The 24,587-nt window shown below is 38.0% G+C and overlaps 1 protein-coding gene across 1 annotated transcript in view; it reads left to right on the forward strand.

The window, feature by feature from the left end:
- The window catches only part of GPC4 (glypican 4), a 119,856-nt gene extending 95,964 nt beyond the window's left edge, over nt 1-23,892 (forward strand). The window contains exons 3-9 of the mRNA XM_006753134.2: nt 2,485-2,876; nt 13,914-14,079; nt 19,081-19,211; nt 19,304-19,450; nt 20,321-20,457; nt 21,085-21,260; nt 21,355-23,892. Coding sequence (XP_006753197.1) covers nt 2,485-2,876; nt 13,914-14,079; nt 19,081-19,211; nt 19,304-19,450; nt 20,321-20,457; nt 21,085-21,260; nt 21,355-21,557 — 1,352 coding nt within the window. The 3' untranslated portion in view covers nt 21,558-23,892. The remainder of the gene's footprint in view (nt 1-2,484; nt 2,877-13,913; nt 14,080-19,080; nt 19,212-19,303; nt 19,451-20,320; nt 20,458-21,084; nt 21,261-21,354) is intronic.
- The last annotated feature ends 695 nt before the right edge of the window (nt 23,893-24,587 follow it).

The following is a 24,587-nucleotide window of genomic DNA, read 5'->3' on the forward strand; positions in this document are numbered from 1 at the left end:
TATTGAAAAATGTAATTTTTCTAATCCACTCATCTGCTGATGGGCACTTAGGCTGTTTCCAAATCTTAGCTATGGTGAATTGCGCTGCTATGAACATAGAGGTGCATATATCCTTTCTGATTGGCGTTTCTGGTTTCTTGGGATATATTCCTAGTAGTGGGATCACTGGGTCAAATGGGAGTTCCATTTTTAGTCTTCTGAGGTAGCTCCATACTGTTCTCCACAGTGGCTGTACCCAGTGTGCTTTCTTTTATGTCCCCAAAAAGTCAGCCCCATTTAACAAGGATGCTGGTGATTCAAGCAAGGGGTGCAAAGTGGACCAGATGATTTTTATGGTCTCTTTTGTCACCTTGAGACCCCCCAACTTTGAATTCCAGTCACGTGCCACCTGCATTTGACATTTAGTTGAGAGACAATTCCACACAAGAAAATTTGCCCCCAAAACATCATGAAGAAATCACACTCATGATTGCAACCAAAAATTTAAAAAACCCAATTCATTGCAAAGACACTTTCCACTAATTAAACATGAACACTTACTTGAATTTTTCACATTCAGCTCATTGCCTGAGCTGGTGGTCATTGCAAGTGAGAGGTAAAATGGGAGAAGTCTCACTGACTAGAGTTGTGGTTCTCAAACTTTAGGGTGCAGCAGAGTCACAGATGGCTGGGCTTAAGGCTCAGGCTTTCTGATTCCCAGTAGGTTTAGGCTGAGGCCTAAGAGCTTGTATATCTAACACATGTCCTTGTCATGTTGATGCATGCCCATCATTAGACCACACTTGAGAACCACTGGGGATTTTGGAGAGAATCAGAGACCTTTCCAGATACCTGATTTGAATAATGCTTTTCATGTGGTTCCTTCAGCTCCTTCTGTACTTTCTGTCCTTCTTCCAGGGAGAAAACATTGGTAAAAATGCCAAGCTGTACACTTGTGATGGGGATAATGGAGTAGTTGACTTGCCTAGTTTTTAATCTTCAGAGGGAATCAATTTCCCTTTCTCTGAAGATAGCCCAGGAAATAAAAGGCAAGTGGTAAAAGAAAGAAAAAATAGACAAAACACACACAGTTTGAAAAGGTGGGCCCAAAGGACTATGAACTTAGCTCCAAGCCTCATGAACCACATGGAGATGATACAGGGGCATAGGTATGGAATCTCTTGATAGTGAGGAAAGTCACACACATTCCCTTCAAAAGGCTTCAGTGTTTTCAGTCCAGGTTTAAGAAACTATTTGTAATAAGTTTTCAGCCTCTGGTTTGCCCACCCACCATGAACAGAGAATGATTTGTAGTGCTGTTGCATTTTGATAAGCTCCCTAATGTTCTCCTGGCTTTGAAGGAGGCATCATATTTTGTTTCCTGCTCCATGTTCACTTGGAGGCAGTTTCTTATTTGATGTGGTCCTTATATTTTGCTTTGGTATTTATTACATTTCCTACTTAAAAACTTGATATCATGAGGTATTTATTTTTATACCAGGCATAGATTTTTTTTTAGAATGATTAATGTTACAGATACACTGTTAGCTCCTCTTCATTGAATTTCCTGAGGAAAGCTTCAGGAGAAACTAATTTGCAATTTGTACTTAAGAGATTAAAATCTCCAACACATATGTTGTGGGTATGTGGTGCAAAATGTAAGTCTGAAATAATGTGGTATACTTATATATTTTTCAGTTATTTTTCCCTATTGTCTTTATATTGGTTGACTCTGTTATGCATTTCATCTCCCTCCCCCTTCCCCTCCACCTCCCCCTCTCCCTTTGTCTTTCCCTCCCTCTACCCTCACCGGAAGAAAAAACTCATGATGTTACTGTATGAATTTTTAGCAACTCAAGGTCAACTTGGATACCCCAATTTGAACCAGTGACACAAGGGGACACCTAATTTTCAGAAAAATTATGTGTTTGCTTCTTGGTGTATTTCATTATTTTTCTTGGCTTCAAGCATTTCCCAGGCAGTTTTCTTACTTGTCATGTGGATATAAGGAGGAGAGAACTAAAAAAAAATGTGTTCAAATAAAAGAACACCATTTGAAAACACCTGTCCTATTGTCAGGTTACAATTAGGAGGCATTATTAACATTGGTTTAGATTCTTGCAGCATAAAGTTCTGGAACACTTCATGTTATAGACTTCGTGTACTGATTTTTTTCTAGTTTTTTATCTTGTGACTGAATAAGAGAGAAGAATGAGTGTGTGTGTGTGTGTGTGTGTGTGTGTGTACATATATTTCTTTTATACTGACTCCTGACAAGTTAGTTTAAAATTCCATTTTTCTACCTCTCTTTGTGTGATTTTGTGATATAGATTTCTTTTCATTGACAAATGATCAGAGATGCCACATTCACCAAAAGAAATCTACCCTATATCCAAGCATGTTTTCCAATTAAATTTAATGATTTTTTATTTCAAATATACCTGAAAAAAGACTTGGTTATTTAATTACTGAAAACCTTTTTCTTTTTTGTTGTTTTGTTTTTAGAATTCTTTAAAGAACTGCTTGAAAATGCAGAAAAGTCCTTGAATGACATGTTTGTGAAGACATATGGCCACTTATACATGCAAAATTCTGAGCTATTTAAAGATCTCTTCAAAGAGTTGAAGCGCTACTATGTTGTGGGAAATGTGAACCTGGAAGAAATGCTAAATGATTTCTGGGCTCGCCTTTTGGAGCGGATGTTCCGCCTGGTGAACTCGCAGTACCACTTCACAGATGAGTATCTGGAATGTGTGAGCAAGTATACGGAGCAGCTGAAGCCCTTTGGAGATGTTCCTCGGAAATTGAAGCTACAAATTACTCGTGCCTTTGTAGCAGCCCGTACTTTTGCTCAAGGCTTAGCAGTTGCAAGAGATGTAGTAAGCAAAGTCTCTGTGGTAAGTGCTATTTGCATTCTGTGTTTTTGTTTTATTTGGTTTCATTTTAAAAGAAACTTTAGGAGGGGTAGAAAAAGAAATCAGCAGAATTCCATTACTTCAGTAACTCTTCTTTCCTTTTCAATTCTTTTTGCCTCTTTTCTCCTACACTTTGTGTTTATACATGTGCCTTATACAGTTATAAACAATACTATGATGAACATCTTCATATATCATTATCATTCTTTTCAGTAGCTTTTTTTTGGTAGCTATTCTTAGAAGTAGAATATATGTTCACTTTGGAACCTTAATTTAAAATGGTTTAATACCTCCTTACTCATTTCAGCTTCTATTCCATTTTCTCTCCAGAGGAAGAAACATTCACAAACAGGCTCCACATTAGGTTGTATTGAGTGACTCTGTTTGAGTCTACTAGTTGTAGTCTAGAAAAGCACTTAACATACATTGCTGTATGTTTCTTTGTTATAAGGTATATACCTTAAGAAGACAGTTTTCAATGACAATGTGGGCCACCCACTCTTGACTTATAGCTTTGTTTATGGAATTACCAGTAGAAGAGATGAAATTGAAATATGTGGGCAAAAGCAGATGAACTGAGCCACATTTTCTTCATTTGTAAATTAAAGGAATTGGTCTTAGACCTTTATTTTTCAGACTGTGTTCTTTGGAACCAGGTCAAAGGAGGTGCTTCAGGGGCTTCCTTGAGGAGAGAGGCAAGGGAGATGGGTGTCTTCTAGTGGGCGAGACTGTAAATCTGTGACCTTATCTCCTGGCTCCACCAGAGAAGCTTTGCTTTTCTCAGTTTTATGCTGTAGGGTTTTGAGCATGGTTTGAAGGGGGGAAAGGTTCTGTGGTTCCTTCACTCCCCCACACTCTACCCCACACCACCCCACCAAGATGAAATTTGAAAACTTCTTTTTTTTAATATGTTTACTGATTTCAGAGAGGAAGGGAGAGAGAAATAGAAACATCAATGATGAGAAGGAATCATTGATTGCCTGTTTCCTGTACAACCCCTACTGTTGATGGAGCCTCCAACTCGGGCATGTGCCCTTGACCAGAATTGAACCCAGGACCCTTTAGTCTCCAGGCTGACACTCTATCCACTGAGCCAAACTGACTAGGGCATAAATTGAAAACTTTTTGAAGGCCTTTCCACTTCTACCCTTTCATCACTCAGTACCAGTGAAGAAATAGAATATACTGGGCCAAAATTATCTTTGCAAGATTTATCTTAGTGCTAGTACCTTTAGGCCCTCAAAGGAAAAGCCAAATTTTGGTGCATTTCTAAAAATCCTGTAGACAAAAGGACAACAGCTTATACTTAGGTCATTTGGTTATTTTGAGGACTAGATGAGTGGTCAATAAAAATTAGACAGCAGTATAAACACCAGAATATTAACCTGATTGCCTATTAGAGAGTTCATTTAGTGTTAACAGTATCATGTAATTTATTGCCCAAACTAGGACACTTAATGTTTGAGTCAGGAAGTCTTATTAGCAATCCTACCCAGACAACACTGCCACTAATTTTTAATAAGGAACCAGGACTTTCTTGGACAGACCAGGTTGCATGGTCACCCTAGGTAGAGAGGAAACTAAATTCACCAAAGTGAAGATAGACATTCTAAAGAATTGTGAGTTATTAAAAAACTGGAGGCCCATTGCACAAAGAGATTCGTGCAATAGGCCTTCCTTCCCCTGGCTGCCAGCACTGGTTTTCCTCCGGCACCCGGGACCCAGGCCTTTGGAGAAGCCAAGCCTCTTCAGTCTTTGCTCAGCGCCTGTGTATGCAAATTAACCTCCATCTTTGTTAGGTTAATTTGCATAGTCACTCTGATTAGCTGGTGGGTGTAGCGGAGTGACACCAATTTGCATGTTTCTCTTTTATTAGTGTAGATGGGTGCTTATAGGATATTTCATATTGGAATTGGGAGATAAAAAGGATTTGGTGATGGGTTGCACTTACTATAGTTTTATTTGTTCTCTTATCTCTGGGCCAGAAACTGTCAGGAAACAGTTCTTTCCAGCATGTTTTTGTTAGTCTTTTTCCCCCTGATATTTTTATTATAAATTGCAAAACATTTTTGGGGCATATGGGAGTGGGTGGGAGCAAGTGGGGAGATGATTGTTATAATTGAAGAAATAATCTGGTTCCTGAATTTCTGCCCATTTCAGCAACCATTATTAATCTTGGAGATGCTCATGTCAGAGTCCCCCAACAAGGCATAATTAATCCAGACCAAACTTATTTCCAGTGTAGTTCACATAACACATTTGTCCTTCAAAAATTCCTTCGTTTCATCCTAAGCTGAATAGGTGGAAAGGTGCTGCTGTGTGGTTTGCATGTGTGTGCATACAAGTAAAGGCAAGTGTTTGGTTGTTTGTGGCTTATTTACATTAACCACCCACCTTCCTTTGAATTGATTCTTAGGAAGGACCAGGGAGCTGGCTCAAGCCTGTCTCGTTCTTAGTCTCACTTTGCAAGGTTGGAATCCCCTTAGGGAACTGAGATTCCAGAAAGTCCAAGTTGGAGTGGAGGGTGGTTGATGAAACAAGGAAGCAGTTTAGATAGAACTCAGTGCAGGTTAGAAGATTGAGGGGTGTAAAACTTGCCATTGTCTACATCATCCTAGCTCTTTAAGGGAGAAGTGAGCAGATGTAGCTTCCCTGTGTTGTATTCTTCTTCACATGGTTCTCAAAATTAACTGTAGGAAATTAAGAAGGTTGACTTTTGTATTTAGTTGCAGACACCCTTGCTTATGCAATAAAGAGTATGTGACCCAAAGTGAAATAGTCACAATCAATTTCTGAGGGTCCTTTGGTATGATTTTTTTTAAAGTAGGAAATAGATTTCCTGTGTAACTTTGTATTGTTAAATTGTTTGAGAAAGTTACTTTCTAAATATAACTCTAATTTTTAAAGAATTTATCTCTATTCCATATTCATTGTACTTTCATATCTGCTTACGAGATATTTCCATAGTTATATGGGAATACAATGGATACAAGCGATAGCACTTAATTTACTCTGAATAAACATTACTTGACAATTGTTTAGTTGACAACACTGTTTTATGACTAAGTGTTATAATTGGAAACTTTAAAAAATAATATTTTGCTTCACTACTGAGTTTCTTCTAGACCTAAGGATCAACTTGAAACCAAATCCTTAATGAAGTTGGGTTAGGTTATCAAAATTATGTAATAATAACACTCAGGTATCACATCAACTTTTAAAGGTGCTAAAACATAAATTATGTTAAAAAAATCTATCATCTATGTAATATTTCTGTTTAGAGGAAGCATACAAGTAATATAGGAATATTTTCACATTTGAGAAATATTTCTTATTAAATTTTGGAGTATGCCTACCAGTTAAACTGGTTGTTTTAAATTGAATTTATTGGGGTGATTTTTGGTTAATAAAATTATATAGGTTTCAAGGATACAGTTCTATAATGCATCACTGTATGTTGTATTGTGTGTTCACCACCCCAAGTCAATCTCCTTCCATCACCATTTGTCCCCACTTTGCCCTCTTCAACTTCCCCCAACCCCTTTCCCTCTGGTAATCACTATACTATTGTCTGTGTCTATGAGGTGTTTTTTATTATTATTATTTAAGGTACAGTGGTATGGGAAGACAATAAATAATTTGGCTGTCAAAAACTTATTTAAAATTGAACATGCTGAAAACTCTATATTTGATTAATACAATAAGTAAGCTTTTCTACCAGTTTGGGTACCTAAGCAGTATTTTTTCATGTGGGTTCCCACTCCTGCCAACTGCTATCCCAAATGTAGTTTGCAGATGAAACTACAGCAATCTAAGAGATAAACAACATGCCTTCTTTTGCTGTCCAATAGAATTAATTACCTTGGGCCTGAAAAAAGACCTTTCAGAGTGGAGAATGTATTTCCTAATTAAAGAGAGCCACCTCACCTACTTCATCTAGAAAAAGATCTTTAATTTCAAATATGAAAAGCATCTCGGTCTTGAGGCTAGTTGTTGCGTACTTAAGATGTTCCCAACCACCTCTTCATTAGTGGATGTCCTGCTTTTCCAGTTTACTTCTGCAACAAAAGGTTGCGGTTATATGTTGAGCAATGATTTGATTATCACTAAGCTATTTAAAGGCTGTTAGCATCAGCAAGCCTAACTTGTTTCAAGAGAAAGTCACTTTTTAGTTGAAGTATACTTGTCTTGCTTCAGTTTTTCTGGGCCCAAAATATCCAGTAATTTCAGCTTACTCCATTTGAGTTTTACAATTCAAACTTCAGAAAAGACCTAATTAGTAACAGATGTTTCAAGAAAGCCTGGTGCTACACATCTTTGTATTACTTATTCCATCTTTACTTGTCATGCTTCATGTGACATTTCTTATTTACCTGCTTGTAGCAGTTTTGCCTGGAAGGGTGAAGTCTGTTTTGGTCTTTCGAAATGCACAAGTGGTTACATGTACCATGAAAATTAATAGCTCCTATGCCAAAGAGAGTTGCATTCTCATGGTTTCAATTAACACTGACATAATGGGGCTATGTCTGCATCCCCACCCCAAACTACAGGGACTATAATTAGAAATCGGTACCTTTCTATTGTGATGTCTTAATGACTGTCCTGCCTTGAAAACAATTTCCAGTGCTCCCCCTTCATTTCAGTCTATTCAAAATGCCCAACACCTACAAGAGTACTACACAATTTATTTTGTCACTTCCCTGAATCATTATAAATACAACTTTTATAAATGGTCAATATAAAACGCTTTTAAGAAACAAAGTGTAAATATTTATTTAACCCTTAATATTCTTTTTCACTCCAACTCAAGAACTGGAATTGCAGGAAGAAGGTGGGACTCTAGCTATGGTGGCAATGGAGATGGTGATGTTAAGAGTGTGGAAAGTGTTAAGGACTGAATAAATTGAGATTATATATTCTCAAAACAAATAGAGTCTTCTACAAGGGGACTGATTCCACGATGCTTTGACTTCTAGGTCATAAGTGAGTCTAATAATTTGAAACAAAACAAGACATACTTTTAAGTATTTATGCAGCTTCGGTTTTAACTACAATGTATCTACAAACATTTAATGAATTCTAGCTCATTCCATATATTTTGTTATGTCTTTAACATTCTGTTATCAGGGAAATAGGAACATCTCATCCTCCGTCCTTTGTGTGTATATTGACTTCAAAACTAGTTAGGAAGTTGTTGAATAAACTCGTCACTTCTCACCACATGTTTGAGTACCCTATCTCTTTCTTTTACCATAATTTTGGGAAATATTTCCTGTTTTTTTTTTTTTTATTGGGTGCTTATGTTACCAAGCAACAGATAAAATCTAGACCTTTTCTGCTTGTTTGGTACTCTTGGGTGTGCAGGAAAAAAATGTTGCAGCAGAATGTATGTTTGGGACTGGAATAAACTAAAAGGAAATGTGTTTTTAACTTCAGTGCAGCCTGTTGACTGCCATCACTGTGTAATGTGGCTTAAGGCTCATTCTGAATTACTGAAATGAAATCCAGGCTGCATGAAGAGTACTGCTCCAGTGTTTTTCTTTTTTCAGGATGCTTGCAGTAGTTTTTAATGTGGTGTTTGGAAAATGCAGATTATTTTGTAGAAAGGCTTGATTCATATTAGAAGAGTCTTTGCAGAGAAAGGGACTTTTCTGCAAAGGCTTTTAATAGCAGAAATGGTGTACAGATGTCATGTTAAATGTATATCCCGAGGAAGGCAGGAATAAGTATTTTTAAGTCTTAATAAGTTAAAAAGGAAATCAGGATTCTTTCCCCCACTGACTTTGACCATGAAACATAGACTGCCTTCTAAAATCTAAATTATAAGGCGCCTCCTAACCCTAACATTTAGAAAGCCCTTGGTGAGTTTTGATGGATTTTATAAGGCTTGAAAATTAGCTATTATGTATTGTCATTATGTGTCAGTAACTCTCTTATATAAATAATATCAAAACCTTTTTCTTCTATAAATAACATCACACTTTCTAGCAGAAATTAGTAACCACTGCTGCATTTAGCTGAAATTCTTTCAAAATGTTAAAAATTTGGTAAATGTGTTGTTTTCTGTTTTGTTCTACTAAAGTGAAATCTTTTCTCTCCATATTTAGCAGTGTTTACTTGTGCCTTTTACTTTGTGAGCAGGCTATGATGAGTGATATTGCATATCTAAATTTATATATCTGTATTCATGTATATTTGTATATACCTATATCCATGTATATTTGTGTGTGTGTATGTGTGTGTGTATTCGTATTTTTGTTACCCCTGTAACATATTGAACCTAGGGAAGGATATAGCATTGACTGAATAATTCATTATTGTTTATTATTAAACAACATAATATCCAAGTATCCATTCAATATTGTTCCACATAGAACAGTTGCATACATTTGAAAACGGCAAATTCTTACTAGAAAGCATGCAGCCTCATACTGAGTGCTCACTGTATGTGGATACCCTGTACTAGGTCTAGGAGCTATGGAGAAGGTCTAGCTCCATGTATTTCCCTTAGGGTTCCTATGCTCTATTGTGAAAAGAAATCATTTAGATAACTATCAAGGGAGTCCAAGGTAGCTGCTCTATAACCAAACTTCTTGGGTTCAAATCTTGGCCATTTATTGAAAGTTCTGCTGTTAGCTCCGTAATCTCTTTGGGCTTCTGCTTTCTCATCAGTGAAATGAAATGATAAACTCATCTCATTATTTTTTAAGGCTTTAAATGAGTTAAAATGTGTAAAGCATAAAACAGAGCCTGGAATATATGTAAGTCATGTAAGTGAATAAAATCCAATGAAAGTTATCAATACACAAGTTATTCTGACAAATAACAGAATATTTTTCTCTTGAATCTTGACATCAATACTTTCATGATCATGAAACCATAGGAATTAATGAAGCATTTTCTCTTTTGAGAACATTAATTTATTCTTTGTGTTTGTGGTTCAAAGGGGGACGGGAGGAGTGTACAGTTTTTCTTTTCCTGTTCTTTCTCAATATAATTTTGAGAAACTATTTAATCTATAAAAGATGTCTGAAATGTGACTTTTATAAAAGCAGTAATAATCCCACCTGACTCCAGCCCAATGGATTCTGGAGGTCACTGACATCTGAGCTCAACAGACCCTTCAAAACAAAAGGAAAATATATCAAATGTTTGTCAAGTGCTGTGACCCAAAGGAACAATCAGATAGATCATTTTCAGTGGCGTGCCATACGTAGAGAATAAATACATAACTGAAGATTATACTAAGATCTTGGAGCATGGTTACCCTTTTGTGAATCCCCATGTGGCATGACCTACCAGTTGATCTCAAGTCTTCTGGAATAAAACAACTTCTGTAAATAAGTAATTGATTTTGAGTATTATAAGGAAGTAGACTGTGAATGAACTTGAATTTATATTAAAAATTATTTCCCAGAACAAGGCATGATTTAGTCCACTACTATATTTGTTTATTGGGGAAAGGTTTGCCCTGGTATGGTGAAGAGACCACTGAAAGCTGATGAAGGGGTACCCACCAGAGCTTGGTGTACCATGATGTGACACATAAGAGCCACCATTGAATCAAGGAGATCCAAGACTTCTACCAGAGACTCCACAAGAGCTCTAACCGATTTGGCTCAGTGGATAGAGCGTCGGCCTGTGGACTGAAGGGTCCCAGGTTTGATTCCGGTCAAGGGCATGTACCTTGGATGCAGGCACATCCCCAGTAGGAGGTGTGCAAGAGGCAGCTGATGGATGTTTCTCTCTCATCAATGTTTCTAACTCTCTATCCCTCTCCCTTCCTCTCTGTAAAAGATCAATGAAATGTATTTAAAAAAAAGAAACTCCACAAGATAATTTAAATAGAAGTGTCATATGCTGTTTGGCTTTTTCTTCCCTTTGGGTTTTTGAAGCTCATGAAGATTCCAAAAGGAACTCAGCTATTTTTTTAATCCCCTGGGGTAGTCAAGAGTCAGAGGTAGTGCTGGTCTTTAGCACTCTTAAGTTCACCATCCTGAGCTTGGGCCGGTCGGCAAGAATGGGGACTCAAGACTTGAGGAGTGGTCACATTATTGGCTTTTTCTCTGGAACCCTTGTTTCTTTAGGTCTCATGACTATTTTACAACTCTTTTCTTATACTAGGGCTTCATCTTCCCGCATGAGGGGTTTATTTCCTGGGTTCTGAATTCCCTTCATTTAAAATACTGCCTGGTGTTTTGATTAGTGCTTTTTAGTCAAAAGACAGATTATCTCCAACTTTGGTATATCATATGTCTTTTCTTGTCCCAGTTTTCTTAAAACTTCGCCATTTCTCTTCTCAGTTCTGGTATTACTTAGTGTTTCCATAGCATGTTAGAGCCACTTCCTTGTAATCATTTTTAGTAGTTAAACAACAAATCATATGCAGCACATGAGCCAGCACATTGCCAAAGAATGAAATGAAAAAACCCCACTAAACCAAGCTTCATACTCTCTTTTAAATAAACCTCTACTGTGTCATTTAGTGTGGTCTCTGTTTTTAAAACTTGAGCCATTAACCTGCTTTCAGAGCGGGTACTACAAGGTCTACTGCATAAGTGATTTAGATTTACAGTTGAACTAAGAATATAGTGGACTGCTTCCTAGAGTTAAAAAAAAGAAAAAGACTTATTTGAAAAAATGTTTCTGGAATGTAACTATTGGATTTAAAATTTTTGTTTATTTCCTAAAGGCTGATACTAATTTGGAATTTCTTCACATTTTCTAGAACAGGTTACATATTCTAAAATAGAAATTCCTACTTGCCTTGTTATCTGTTCACAAATACATTCCAGAATAATCCCTGACACATAATGGGTGCTCAGTAACTATTTGTTGACACTTTGGCCTTCTATATTTCTTCGGAGTAGGGTATTGTTTCCTTTTAAGCATATTATTCAATAAATTTCATGTGCTATTGTGTGATTTTTCTTAGGCATTTACATAATAACTCTTTACCTCTCTAAAATCCAGCTATTTAGTAGTCTCACCAATGTGGAACCTGAATCTAACTAAGATAAAGAAAAAAAATGACTGATGCCTACTATTAGAGTTTAATATATTCTGTTTTAAAAGGCAGGGAAACATGATACGTCTAGGAAATCATTTCATCCCAAAGGTTTGATAAGGTGCAGTACTATAATCAAATGTATCAGGGTGGCTGTCAGCAAGTCGATTCATCTCTTTGGCTTTGCTTTTCTTATCCCTTAAATGTGAGAGCTCTACTCTCATCTCTAAGGCCCCTTCCAACTCTAAGACTTCTATAATTCTCCAGCTACCTCCTCTTTCCAGGCCTTTTTGCTCATCTGTAAAATGAGGGGGTGGGCAAGTATCAAAGTCTTAACTATATGTGACTTATTTAAAGGAATGAACTTAAATCTATCCAGAAAACCTAGCTATCTAGAATGGCCACTCCTCTAGGGTATTGGTTAGCCAAGATTTTATAGCAATATATAGTCAAAAAGACTAGCTTAGTGCCTAGGAAAACATTTGGGACTGGTTAAAATTGGGGGAAAATCCTACTTCTTCATAGGGAATGTTGACTTTCGTGTATATAATTACCATGTTGTTGGATGCTTTCTCCCCCTCTTCTAGGCTGTTCGCGATAAGAGGGGGCATGTTTTTCTTCTGTTCCTCGGGGTACTGTTGATAAGTGGTATGCAACATCACACCCCGAGCAGGTGAAGTGCACTGCTGGACAGCCCTGTATCCCTGCATCTGTTCTCTGCAGTGGTATCTGCTTTCAAAAGTCTGTGTTTGCAGAACTGGTTGGTACTGATAGAGAGGAATGCACTAATCCTCTGATACTGACTCCAAAAGAGGAGGGTGGGGCAGAGAGAATAGGGAGACCAGAACATTTGGTTAGCAGCCAGTCTGTGATACGTAGCCAGGATGCTTTCTAAGCATTGATGGAAATGAGTGACAGGATGGTATGAGCAATTCCATGCCCAAGATAATTTCACTTTATGAAAGTAGGAAGATGAAACTAAGTCTCATTTCTCGGCAGAGGATGGCCAGTCCAATCTAGTTTAGTACTGCTTTCATCCTAGCTCTTCCCCTTCCTCATGAACTTTCAGTAGTCCTGTCTGGTTATGCCTGATGTTGAAGCCCCTTTAAATTCTGTCCATGCACACATTCCTTCCTATGTATCCAACCTTATCTCCCACAATTCCTCAACCCCATTCTAAGATGCCAGGATATGCTTGATATATTCTCTTGCAGCTTTTGTTCATTTAGTGCTTTCAAATTGCATGTTTGTCCTAATAACTTAAATCCAATTCCTTCTTCAAAATTTAACTGCAGTCCCACCTTTTTCAGCAGGTGTTCCCTGAGGCCTCTGCTTTATTGCTCCCAAGCTTTGGAAGGCCCTCACATAACTACAAGTTTAAATTTATTCATATTCTTCCCTGTAGATTACATTAATGTTGCCTTCTGCACAACTATAGGTATAGAATGGAGTACATACGAGGGTACCCTTCTAAACCTTGATTAGTGAGTTAAGTTTCAAAGGCAGTTTTTGAAAAGAAAGGTGTGCTTGTTTCCTAGTCTGGCAAGGCAAACACAGTGATGGTAGAGGCCATAATAGCAAGCCATGCACAGTGGACAGGTAAAGTAGCCTCTCCTAATGCGTCTCATGGATGATCCTGGAAAGATATTTGTAAAAGAACTTTGAAATAATTGAGTCATTGAATGTGAGCGAGATTGCATATGTGGCTGACAGAGATTGAGAGACAGGAAGGAGGAGTGAGAGTTTACAGAGAGTTACCTGGAGCTTGGTTATTTAAGGTAATGCAATGTTAATCCCTATACTCTCCCAATCCTTCCCAGCGCACACCTTTTTTTTATCTAACCTTGCACTATTTCACCTCTTCAGGAAGCAGGCCAGGCCTGCTAAATGTGATTCATCACAACTGTTCTTAAGTTAAAGTCATGGCCAAGCCTTCAAGGTCATATTGATAGACTTGCAACCTCTGTGTCTATCTTTGCTCCCAACACTGTTTCTTTCTTCTCCCAAATTAGGTAACACCCACAGCCCAGTGTACCCAAGCCTTGTTGAAGATGATTTACTGCTCCCACTGCCAGGGGCTAGTGACTGTGAAGCCATGTTACAACTACTGCTCGAACATCATGAGAGGCTGTTTGGCCAACCAAGGAGATCTTGATTCTGAGTGGAACAATTTCATAGGTGAGCAAGCGATTCATGTATTTGTGTCACTGGAAATAGTTCAGCTTCCTGCCACAAGGAGTATTGCAGTTGTCAGCTATGCAATTTCTATTTGTTATTTAATGTTTGCCAATTTAACTCTACTCAAAGTTCATACTATTCTACAAGTAAATGTTACCTTGAACTAATAGTGGCATTTTGAAGACATTTGACACAGTGAATACTAAGTCTTAATAATGAGAAAATGGCTTTTTGACATTTTCCCCCAAAGGCCAGTTTGGGTAATGCATCATGGGCTAGTATCCATAAAATGCTAGTTTACAGTCATCACTGTGCTGCAAAAGTGGCTTTGAAAATATTGTATCTGTTACACTGCAACTAAATCTTCTGCACACTGGCCAGATACCCATTGCATATTTGGATCAAGTGAAATATGACTAGAAATTTAGGGGGTTCTCTTTCTATGGAGGATTTAACAATAACAGGCTGCTCTGGTAAACAATTATCAATGTTTACCTTGATAATTTTAGAGGTAAATATTCTTGCATATACTTAAAACCTACAAAACCATTACTGGAACCCAGACAGCAGTGTAGTGAAGTGGCCAGTTTCTAAGAGCGTTAATTATGACTTGTGGGAAAGGATAAATTAAGGATGATTTAAATATCTACTCATTGACTCCTTGATGCCTACCAAATACACATGTTAGTCCTGAAGCATCAGTGTTGAAGCTCCTAATACTGAGGGTCTAGTTGGACCACACACACATACTAATAGCTCATACGAACAGACTCAGATTTTTTTTCCATCCCCAGTCACATTTGCATAATTGCAGAATTTGAGTATTTTTATAAGCATCTATTTTTCACTTATTTGTCCACATCAGGAGAACATGTATGCAATGTGCTGGCTTTTTTTTTTTTTTTGGTGGGGTGGGGATTGGTTGTGGGGAATGCTTTTTAGTCTGCAAGAGAGCTAATTATCATTTTAACTCTGTTTGAAAGTGCATCAATAAATTGGCTCCAACAGATTCTTGCTAACACTGACACAGGAAAGAAAAAGATGTGAATATTAAGCACTTCAGCACAATTGTAGCCTAAATAGCTCAAAGCTAGAAGACCTGAAAAAAAAATCTTCTATGCACAGAAAAGCAGAATCCCATGAAAGGGAAGGCGTAAGACCAGCAAAGACATACACTCACAAATGGCACATCATGCCCAGAATGAAGCATGGGAGAGAGTTTTGCTTTAAAATATTCCAAATGGAAATAAAAGTCCATGGCACTTGCAGATCTAAAGTTGATGTTTTTTCTTTCTCTTTTTTTAGTCCCACTGTCACCCCATACCCAAATGTCAAGTTTGCAATTTATTTGTGCTACATTTATTTGTTTTAAGTTGGTAGCCTTTTCACTTTCCCCTATAACTTCTAGCCCACTAGTTCTCTGGGCAAAAGGAGTCGAATTTGCCACATGGTACAAAAAATGTATGGTGGCAGTGATCTAGTTTTGCTAACTTTTCTACAGACACATCAATAATAAGGTGCAGAAGGGCATGCCATTTGCACTATCCTATTATTCTAATATTCTGGCCAAAACTATAACTCATATCCTGTATTAAAATACAGATTCTTATACATATATTTCCAAGAGTTTGCAAGTTCATATGAAATCAAAACCATACTTGGCTTGCTTAATAAATATTCTCAATAAGGTTACCTAAAACAAAGAGGGCTTAAGTTCTTGTGTGTTTTAAAAATGACATTTGTTATCTTTCAATAAGTAAAATTAAACCCAAGTAGAAATTGGTAGAATTTCTGAGTTAATTTTCCTCAGTTATTTTAAATGATACTTTTTGGAGGGCTGAGGTGTATAATTGTATTTAAACTTTATGTTTAATGGGTATTTTACTCTTTATTTTAATAAGCTGATATAAAAGGCCAAGAATAATAGACATTGTTAATCTCCGGTGCTTTTTCATGAATTTTCACAAGGGTCTAATTAATTTGCTCTGTGGTTGCAGAATTCAGCCCCAATTTACATGCCTCTGCCATACGTGCTGTAAGGTGTTTTTTTTCTTTTTAAGGAATTTTTCTTTCCCCTTTATATGATTGCAGTTAATGAATGGTCAAAGGTTTTTTTTCTCCCACTTCTCTAAATCAGATCTTGGGGTTAAGTCGGGAAACTGCCTTTTGTTCTTCCAGTCCAGTCGCGAGGCCAGTGTAAAAGGAATCGCTTTCCCTAGGGAGGAGGGATGGCTTTGTTGCTGGGGCGGGGAGCAACTCAGTGCTGAGATCCTGAGCACTGATACCCTGCAGTTGGACTAGACCTGTGGTCCCCAACATGGGGTACATGCACCACCGGGGGTGCAATTTGATTTTTAAGGGGGGCAATTTTTAAACAATTTCTTAGTGATTTTTTCTTCAGTACTTCAACTGTCCTTTCGTTCTTTTATTTTTCTCTTTCATGGATGCCATGTTCTTTGGAAGCTTGTTTAGACCAAGTTAATGGCCTTTAAGGCTTCTTCCATGTGAATAGGAATTCACTTTTTGAATAATAAGAATTATATGTCACATGGGGCATCAGGATTTTAGAGATGCTTAGGTGGCGCATGGCCAAAAAGGTTGGGAACCACTGGACTAGACCCTTTAAGAGACTAAGAATGAGTTTTCCAAATCTGCCTTCTGGTTGTCATGCCCTTCCTTTCCTCTCTCTAACTGCATCTATTAAAGTATCATCAACCTTTATCAAGGTGGATCCAACTTTTTGAAACACCTTGGACTTGGTTTTGTAAGAGATTCGTTCTATGAAACCTTCAGTTTGAAGACTCTTCCTGCTCTCCACCTCCAACCAAAAAAGTCCGTTTCTGGAGATTCATAATTATGCTTAGGTCCCACTTGTCCTCCATCACATACTGTATTGGTGTTAACATTGTTGGACTTCTTGCCAACCTTATTAATGTCACATGTTGCTGCCAGTGGGGATTTCGTATTGGGATACTGGGATTGCTGGTGGAGACACCAGCCGATTCCTGACAGAAGGCACACAATCAAATATCCTGTAAATGAGACCTGTGGCCTAGTTCAACCAGAAGGAAACCAAAACTCCAACCATCTTTGGACTGAGATTGGTACTTCTAGTCAGGGCTGGCTGCTGCAAGGAAGAGCCCAGTTGATAACCAATCATGACTTTCCCCAGGGGTTAGTGGCAGCTTTGGCTCCTGGGCTACAGGCCACAAGCAGAATTCGCCCTCATTCGCATTCTTCAGCCTCGCAACACGCAACGCCATAGCACCGGCCCCAACAAAGGCCCAGCTTCACTCTCTATTCCCAGGCCCTTCTGTATGGCCGGCTCAGAGTTTACAAAGACGCCAAACAGCCAGTGAATTGGGGTTTATGTTTCTTTTCAGTCTTTCACAAACACATTAGTGATCTGGCCTTTCCTCACCACTAGGGGAATAAGTAGTTACAAAATGTGCTGTTTTCTGTTGTTTAAATTCTGCGTTTTTGGATGTTTATTATCTGTCTATTCATAATATTTTTATTTGGAGCAAGAGCTGACTTCTCAGCTATGAAGGAATGTGCTTTCTGTACATGGCAGCCCTGCTGCTTTGACAATGATGAACACATTTAAGTTGTGCTCCACTTGTTTACAAAAGTCTCCTTTTGCTAACACATCAAAAGCATTTTTTCTCTCCACTAATACAATGGTATATTCATGCTGGCAGGCTTTACTTAGAGGTTGGAAGCGTCACTTTATTGGTGCTTACCACAATGCAACCTGAAACTTCATTTGTTATTACTTGTAAAAAAAATTGCATTTCACGGAAATCTATTTGTGGTTTGTGACATCGGAATTGTAGTTTAGAGAAATGACCCTGTGCTTTAAAATGCCGTGTTGCATTTGTTCTAGGTTGAAGGTGAAAGGTTGATGACCAAATTTGATTTCATTGATATGCTGATGTTGAAACTCCTTTTCACTAGAAAGCTTAGGTAGAAGTTCAGCTGTGGCCTGCAGTGTTCTTTGAGGACACAGACAATCTTCTGGAAATTAACCCCTGTCCTTGGACTACCTAAAGGTTGTGGATAATGTGGGCCTCACTATCCTTTCCTGCCATGCTTTCAGCACTAGAGTATAAAGTGGAGATAACATGATTACGTTTTCAATTTCATTTAATTTTACACAATAAGTATCAGGCCAAAATATGAAATCTCATAATCCCAACAAACATGCGTGGCAAGAAAACAAGTACAGCATATTTTGTTTAAGAGATTCAATGTGTGCTAAAACATTCCAGACTCTGCCAATATGTAAAAGTGACTTGAGTAATCAGTGAAGATATGCTGTGAGTACGTGGTTTGTGTGTGCTGCCTCTTGTGTCGTGTTTTCATCCAGAGCAGTACATCTTTTGTTATAAAATAAATCAAGGCCCTTATATTTGAAATGGGAAGTTTTTCTTATTCCAAAAATTGTATTTTTCAAAATGTCATTCTTCAAAGTCATTAGAATTCGGGGGAATACTTCTATTTGTGTTTTCTCAGGCATCTGGAAGGGTTTCGTTAAAAAAAAAAAAATTACATGTTGGTATGCCAGGATTTTAAGTGATGTATATTTTTGACTCTTGTAAATGGAACCTGAAATGAAAAGATCCTAGGAAGTCTGAGAGAGCTGGCATGTTATCCTGCCTCCAGCTTTTGGTTTGTCAGCTGGGAGCTAGCTCTGAGCCTTACAGTGACAGCCACTGGCACATGTAGTAATGAAAAATTAGTATGATGGAAGATTCCTGATTGGGTTTCCTTGCTGGAGAATGAAGCATTCATCTGGCCACTTCACACTTTAGGGAGCTGGCAGTACATAGTGACTTAGTATAGTTTGGCGTAATAGAAATAGATATAAAAACATTAATTATGATGTATGCCTTCACCTTCCTCCCCCAGGAAACAGTAAAATAATCAGACTGATTACCTAAGGGTGAACTAATTATTTACTTTTTATGCTGTATTATTCTTCCCCAAACCTCATGTTAGATGCAATGCTAATGGTGGCGGAGAGGCTAGAGGGCCCTTTCAACATTGAATCAGTCATGGATCCCATCGATGTGAAGATTTCTGATGCCATTATGAACATGCAGGACAATAGTGTGCAAGTGTCTCAGAAGGTAATGAAGGCAGGATGTTAGGAAAGGGAGCTGGGGGCCCTCTCCAGTTTGTGATGTGACTTCCCTAATATGATCATGCTGCTCCAATGCAGGTTTTTCAGGGATGTGGACCCCCAAAGCCCCTCCCAGCCGGACGCATTTCCCGTTCCATCTCTGAAAGTGCCTTTAGTGCTCGCTTCAGACCATATCACCCTGAGGAACGCCCAACCACAGCAGCTGGCACTAGTTTGGACCAACTGGTAAGCACTTTGCCAGGAATGGCCATGTTTAATGACAAAAAAATGAAAATATTTGTTTCAAATACAGTTTTAGTTGGAAGGCTTACAAGTGTGGGTCTTTCAGGAGAAACTTTTCAAGCAAATTGAATGTCAGTAAATCTGCTTCATTCATTTCTAGCTGAGAAAGTTCATATGTAGTCTAGAACATGTGATGCAGTAAGTCTTAATTTCAACTCCTTCCCCCCTGTTGTTTTACCATGCATTTACTAAGCATCTCCTATGAGCCTATCACTACTGTGGTATTTACAGGGTGGCTCAGAAGAATAAGATAGGTCCTTATGCTGAAAAAGCCCCCAAAGAGAGGGAAATGCAGACATTCCAGCTTACTAACTAAGGTGATATATAGTTAATGATAAGCTGGGAGAAGGATAAGAAAATGTAAGCAGGACTGCATTATACACAGCAATGTGCTTCAAATCTAATAGTAGGAAAGAACATAGAGGAGGGGACAGAGATCAGGGAAAGGCAAGTATCACAGAGTGGACAATATATAAGTTTGAGCTTGAGCATAAAAGTCTTGTGGGAAGAGTCTGTGTCTTATTGTATCTACAGGGTATGGAACCTGGTGGGCCTCAGATGGTAGTTACAATGAAGAGGTAAGTGGACAGTGGATCCAGGCAGCTCAGCTCCTTCCGAATATTTCAACTTTTAATTTATTTGAGTGATTTTGTAGTTCTAAGTATAAATTTGATCTTCATTTTTCTCTGTTGACTAAAGTTGAAAATGAATTGCATGTCATTCTGGAGATACTTTAGAAATGACCAAAAGGCACATCTATAAGGTAGTTTTGTGTTGCTTTATAGAGGTCTCTCTCTTGTTTTTCTTAATTAGGTTACTGATGTCAAGGAGAAACTGAAGCAGGCCAAGAAGTTCTGGTCCTCTCTACCAAGCAATGTTTGCAATGATGAGAGGATGGCTGCGGGAAATGGCAATGAGGATGACTGCTGGAATGGAAAAGGCAAAAGCAGGTTAGCCTTAGTTGCATGGATTTGTAATCTCTCTCTTCCTAAATGCCTGGGTAACCTTCAGGGAGGGTTTCCTCAGTTGTCAATCAAGAAGCAATTCAGGGTAGGTAGCAACAACATGGAAGGCTTCTAGAGTTTCTTAGGAATGGGTTGTACTGTAGAAGTTTTGGGAAGGTATCCACTTACTTGTACTGGCGCAAAACTTTGTGATAATAGTCATACTAGCTTTAGGACCCCCACCAGGGATCAAGCTGTTCCAATAGTGTCGTCTAAAAATATTTAATACCTGTGGTCCTTTGCCCAATGGCTTGGCCTCATAAAGCTCTAGATCCATTCTCTTACTTGACGATGCCCTGTGTCCCTCCCCTACACACTCAGTAACTTAAATAACTATCCACACTTCAGTACTTTACTCTGGCCCACCAACCTCTGCAAAATGGGTAGCTTTCAAAAGGTCATGGTCAAGTTGGAGAAACAAGGTGTATACCCAGATAAAGGAAAAATTCAAGTTCATTTAGAAATGGAAATTAATTGTACTCAGTGCAAATACTAGAATCTAGGCAGAAATCTTTGATCTTGTGCAACTTTTTGTCTTACTGATAATCTTAATGGGGTCATTTCTCATCTCAGGTACCTATTTGCAGTGACAGGAAATGGACTAGCCAACCAGATCAGTAATCCGGAGGTCCAGGTTGACACCAGTAAACCGGACACAACGATCCTTCGTCAAATCATGGCTTTGCGGGTTATGACCAATAAAATGAAGAATGCTTACAATGGGAATGATGTGGACTTCTTTGATATCAGTAAGCACTTGTGGTTCTAAAGTACAAATTGTTCTTGTACACCTTATGATGAGAACAAGTGGAATGAAATCTCTATTCTGTTTTTTGTTAATAGGCGATGAAAGCAGTGGAGAAGGAAGTGGAAGTGGATGTGAGTATCAGCAGTGCCCTTCGGAGTTTGAGTCTAACACAACTGACCACTCTGGGAGGAATGCCAATGATAAAGCCAACCACGCTGGTGCCCGTGTTGGAGCTCAGCCCTACCTCCTCACTGTCTTCTGCATCTTGTTTCTGGTTATGCAGAGAGAATGGAGATAATTCTCAATCTTAGAGAAAATGTGTTCATCATCAGAAAGTTAAAAGGCACCAGTTATCACTTTTATACCATCCTAGTGACTTTGCTTTTCAAATGAATGGACAACAATGTACAGTTTTTACTATGTGGCCACTGGTTTAAAAAATTCTGACCTTGTTCTTTCATTCAGTTTTGCGGGAAAAAGGGACTTGTACGTAAAGTAAGTTCCTGCTTCCCCAGAATCATGTTAAACGTGGCTAGCGGTGTAGGTACAGAACTGTAGTTAGTTGTGCATTTGTGATTTTATCACTCTCTTGTTTTTCTTTATTGTTTGTTTTTGTTTGTGGGTTTTTTTCTTCAATTATGATCTCACCTTGTTTCTTACAAGAAAACCAGGGTCCTTTCTTGGCATGTAACATGTACGTATTTCTGAAATATTAAATAGCTGTACAGAAGCAGGTTTTATTTATCACGTTATCTTATTAAAAGAAAAAGCCCAACAAGCAGTACAAATTTCCATGTATCCCTGTTGTTTTAGTTGCCTTATCTGGAGAGAAGAAGAGATGATTTTGTTTGTTATTATTAAGTTAGGACAGAATGTGAAGGCACAAAGGGGTTTCTAATCCACTTGTCAGGTTGTATTCAAGCATCAGTATAAGAAGAATGTTATATTTCACTTATAGCTGGTGACTGGAAGAGACTGCAGACTACCCATCTCGGTTGAGTTGAATTGCATAAACTTAAGATCACATATAGGTTCACTTGAACCACCTAAAGTGTAACCCATTTAAAAGATTCTTGACACATTTTCCCTAGAAATATATAAGGCCATATAAGGTGTTTGAGTTATCACATGTTCACACATTGTTTAGGGGTGGGTTTTGTTTTGTTTTGTTTTTTATCCAGTCAAGTTAACAAGTCACTGTGTGCTGATCTTCGTGGCCACACGTGACCCTCTTTGAATTGATATCCCAATGGCAGAAATAAGTGACTAACATCTCGTTTGGTACCCCCTGTTACAGTGTTCCAGATTTCAAACCCAGCCACAGAGAGGGAGCTGTCTGGGGGATAGAACTGGGGTGGGTATACAGCCTGTGCTCAGGGAATAGCATTAACACTTAAGCAAAGTTTTTGTCTGTGCATTGTGTTTATATTCATTTTGGCATCCCAGTTTTTTTAAAAGAAATTCTAAGGTTTCTTACGTGTTTTTCTTGCTCAGCACCCTGTGATCAGAAAGGCAAATGACTTTCAGTGATTCATAGTTGTGTGCTACCCCATCAACCAAAAAACTCACTTCGAGGGAGATCTAGGTGTCCAGATTTTTTTAATGTTTTCTTGTTTTGGGGCGGGGGTAGTGGAGAGAGTAGAGCTGAGAAGACTATATCTTAGCGATGACCCTTAGCCATGTGGGTGAACTGGCTTAGGCCTATCTGTTGTCCCAGGCCAAAGACTAACAGCTGGCTTGGCCCCTTAGGAACCTTTTTCTTGTGTCCTTAACAAATGACAGCTCATAAAACTATGAGAATGTAACAAATCACTTTAAAAGGAGTTCCCAAAAGTCCTCAGAAAGAAGAAAATTCTGCAAGTCCCTTCCTGCTTTAGACAGCCATTAAGATCCCAACAAATTCTACAGAAGTTAAAACCCACAGAGAGGTTGTTCGTGTTATTGTTCAATCTTCAGTTGTAAGAGTAATTCTCTATTTTTATATTGAAACATAATTACTTGATAGCTCAGGGTCTACATTTCATTCAACTTTTTACACCAAATTCTGCAGAATGGTCAAAATGGAATATTGGGGGCTGTTGTAAACAGAGGCTTAATTTTATTAGAAGTAGTCAGTTATTTATTAAAGCATGATGTTAATAAAATAGGCATATTCTGGCTGGTGTGTATAAGTGGTTTTTTAAAACAATTCACAGAAGACAAAATTGAAAAGGCACTCCATTTATGTATGAGGAAAAATGGATTGTAAATAGCTAAGCTGCCTTGTGAGAACTTGGAAAATGTGCTGATACTTAGTAACTACCTCAGTTGTGAGGAATTTCCTTTTTAGCTTAGACTGCTATTACTTTTACTTGGTAGAAATGAATCTGGTCTCCAAAATGTGGCTCAAAGAGTTATCCCCATAGACCTTGTTAGATTGTTTTTAATTTAAAACCTTGAACTCTGCCCAGCTGTTTTCTTTCAGTCAAGTTCTCTAAACCAATAACATTTTCCGAATTAAATGTTCTTGAAGGTTCTTCTGGACTCTTACTGATTTGTTTTCTTTCTTTGTATTTTTCTGTTACTCTTTTATTATTTAAATTGTCTCTTGCTTTTGAACTTGAACTATGAAATAAACAAATCGTAGATTTTTCCATTCAGGTCTGACTGGATAACTCTTGGCTTCTTACCAGCTGGCAGGCTCACTCTTTCACCCCACCAAAAGAAAGAATAAAGGCAAGTTGAATATTTTAAAACCTGAAGAGTTCACAGTATGAGGTAGAATAAAAGCTATGTTAGGAGAACTGACTTTTCTAAAGCCTCAGTTAATAGCATGTGAAGGGTTTGTGTTTTACAAAGTCACTTCTAAATTATTTTTCTTTCAAACCCTTCACCCACTCTCTATCTTAAGAAAAAATGTTTTGTGAGTCTTAGATTTATATTTTCTTTCAAAAGTAGTAATTAGCAGCTATTATTTTGATAAAAGAAAAAGTGCAAAGAATTGACTTGCATCTTTTAACTTTAGAGCATATTAGAAATCTAACAGTTTATACATGAAGTAAAATTTATCATTTGTGATTATAGAACCAAAAGAATTAAGTGTAGATGGTTCTGCATAAAATTCTACTTTTCCATTTGTGTTGTAAGAGTCTGCATAGCTAAAGGGTAGTATATTAATAACAGTATCTACTACAGGAGCGTGTGTGTGTGTGTGTGTGTGTGTGTGTGTGTGTGTGATCACTCAAGCAAATGCCAAATTACCAAATACGACTTTCAGTGGAAAAAAAAACATAACAGCATTCCATGATACACTTTACAAATTAAGTTTCTACTTTTAAACTCTTAATAT

The sequence above is a fragment of the Myotis davidii genome, unplaced genomic scaffold (assembly GCF_000327345.1).
Source record: "Myotis davidii unplaced genomic scaffold, ASM32734v1 scaffold631, whole genome shotgun sequence".
Classification (NCBI taxonomy): Eukaryota; Metazoa; Chordata; class Mammalia; order Chiroptera; family Vespertilionidae; genus Myotis; species Myotis davidii.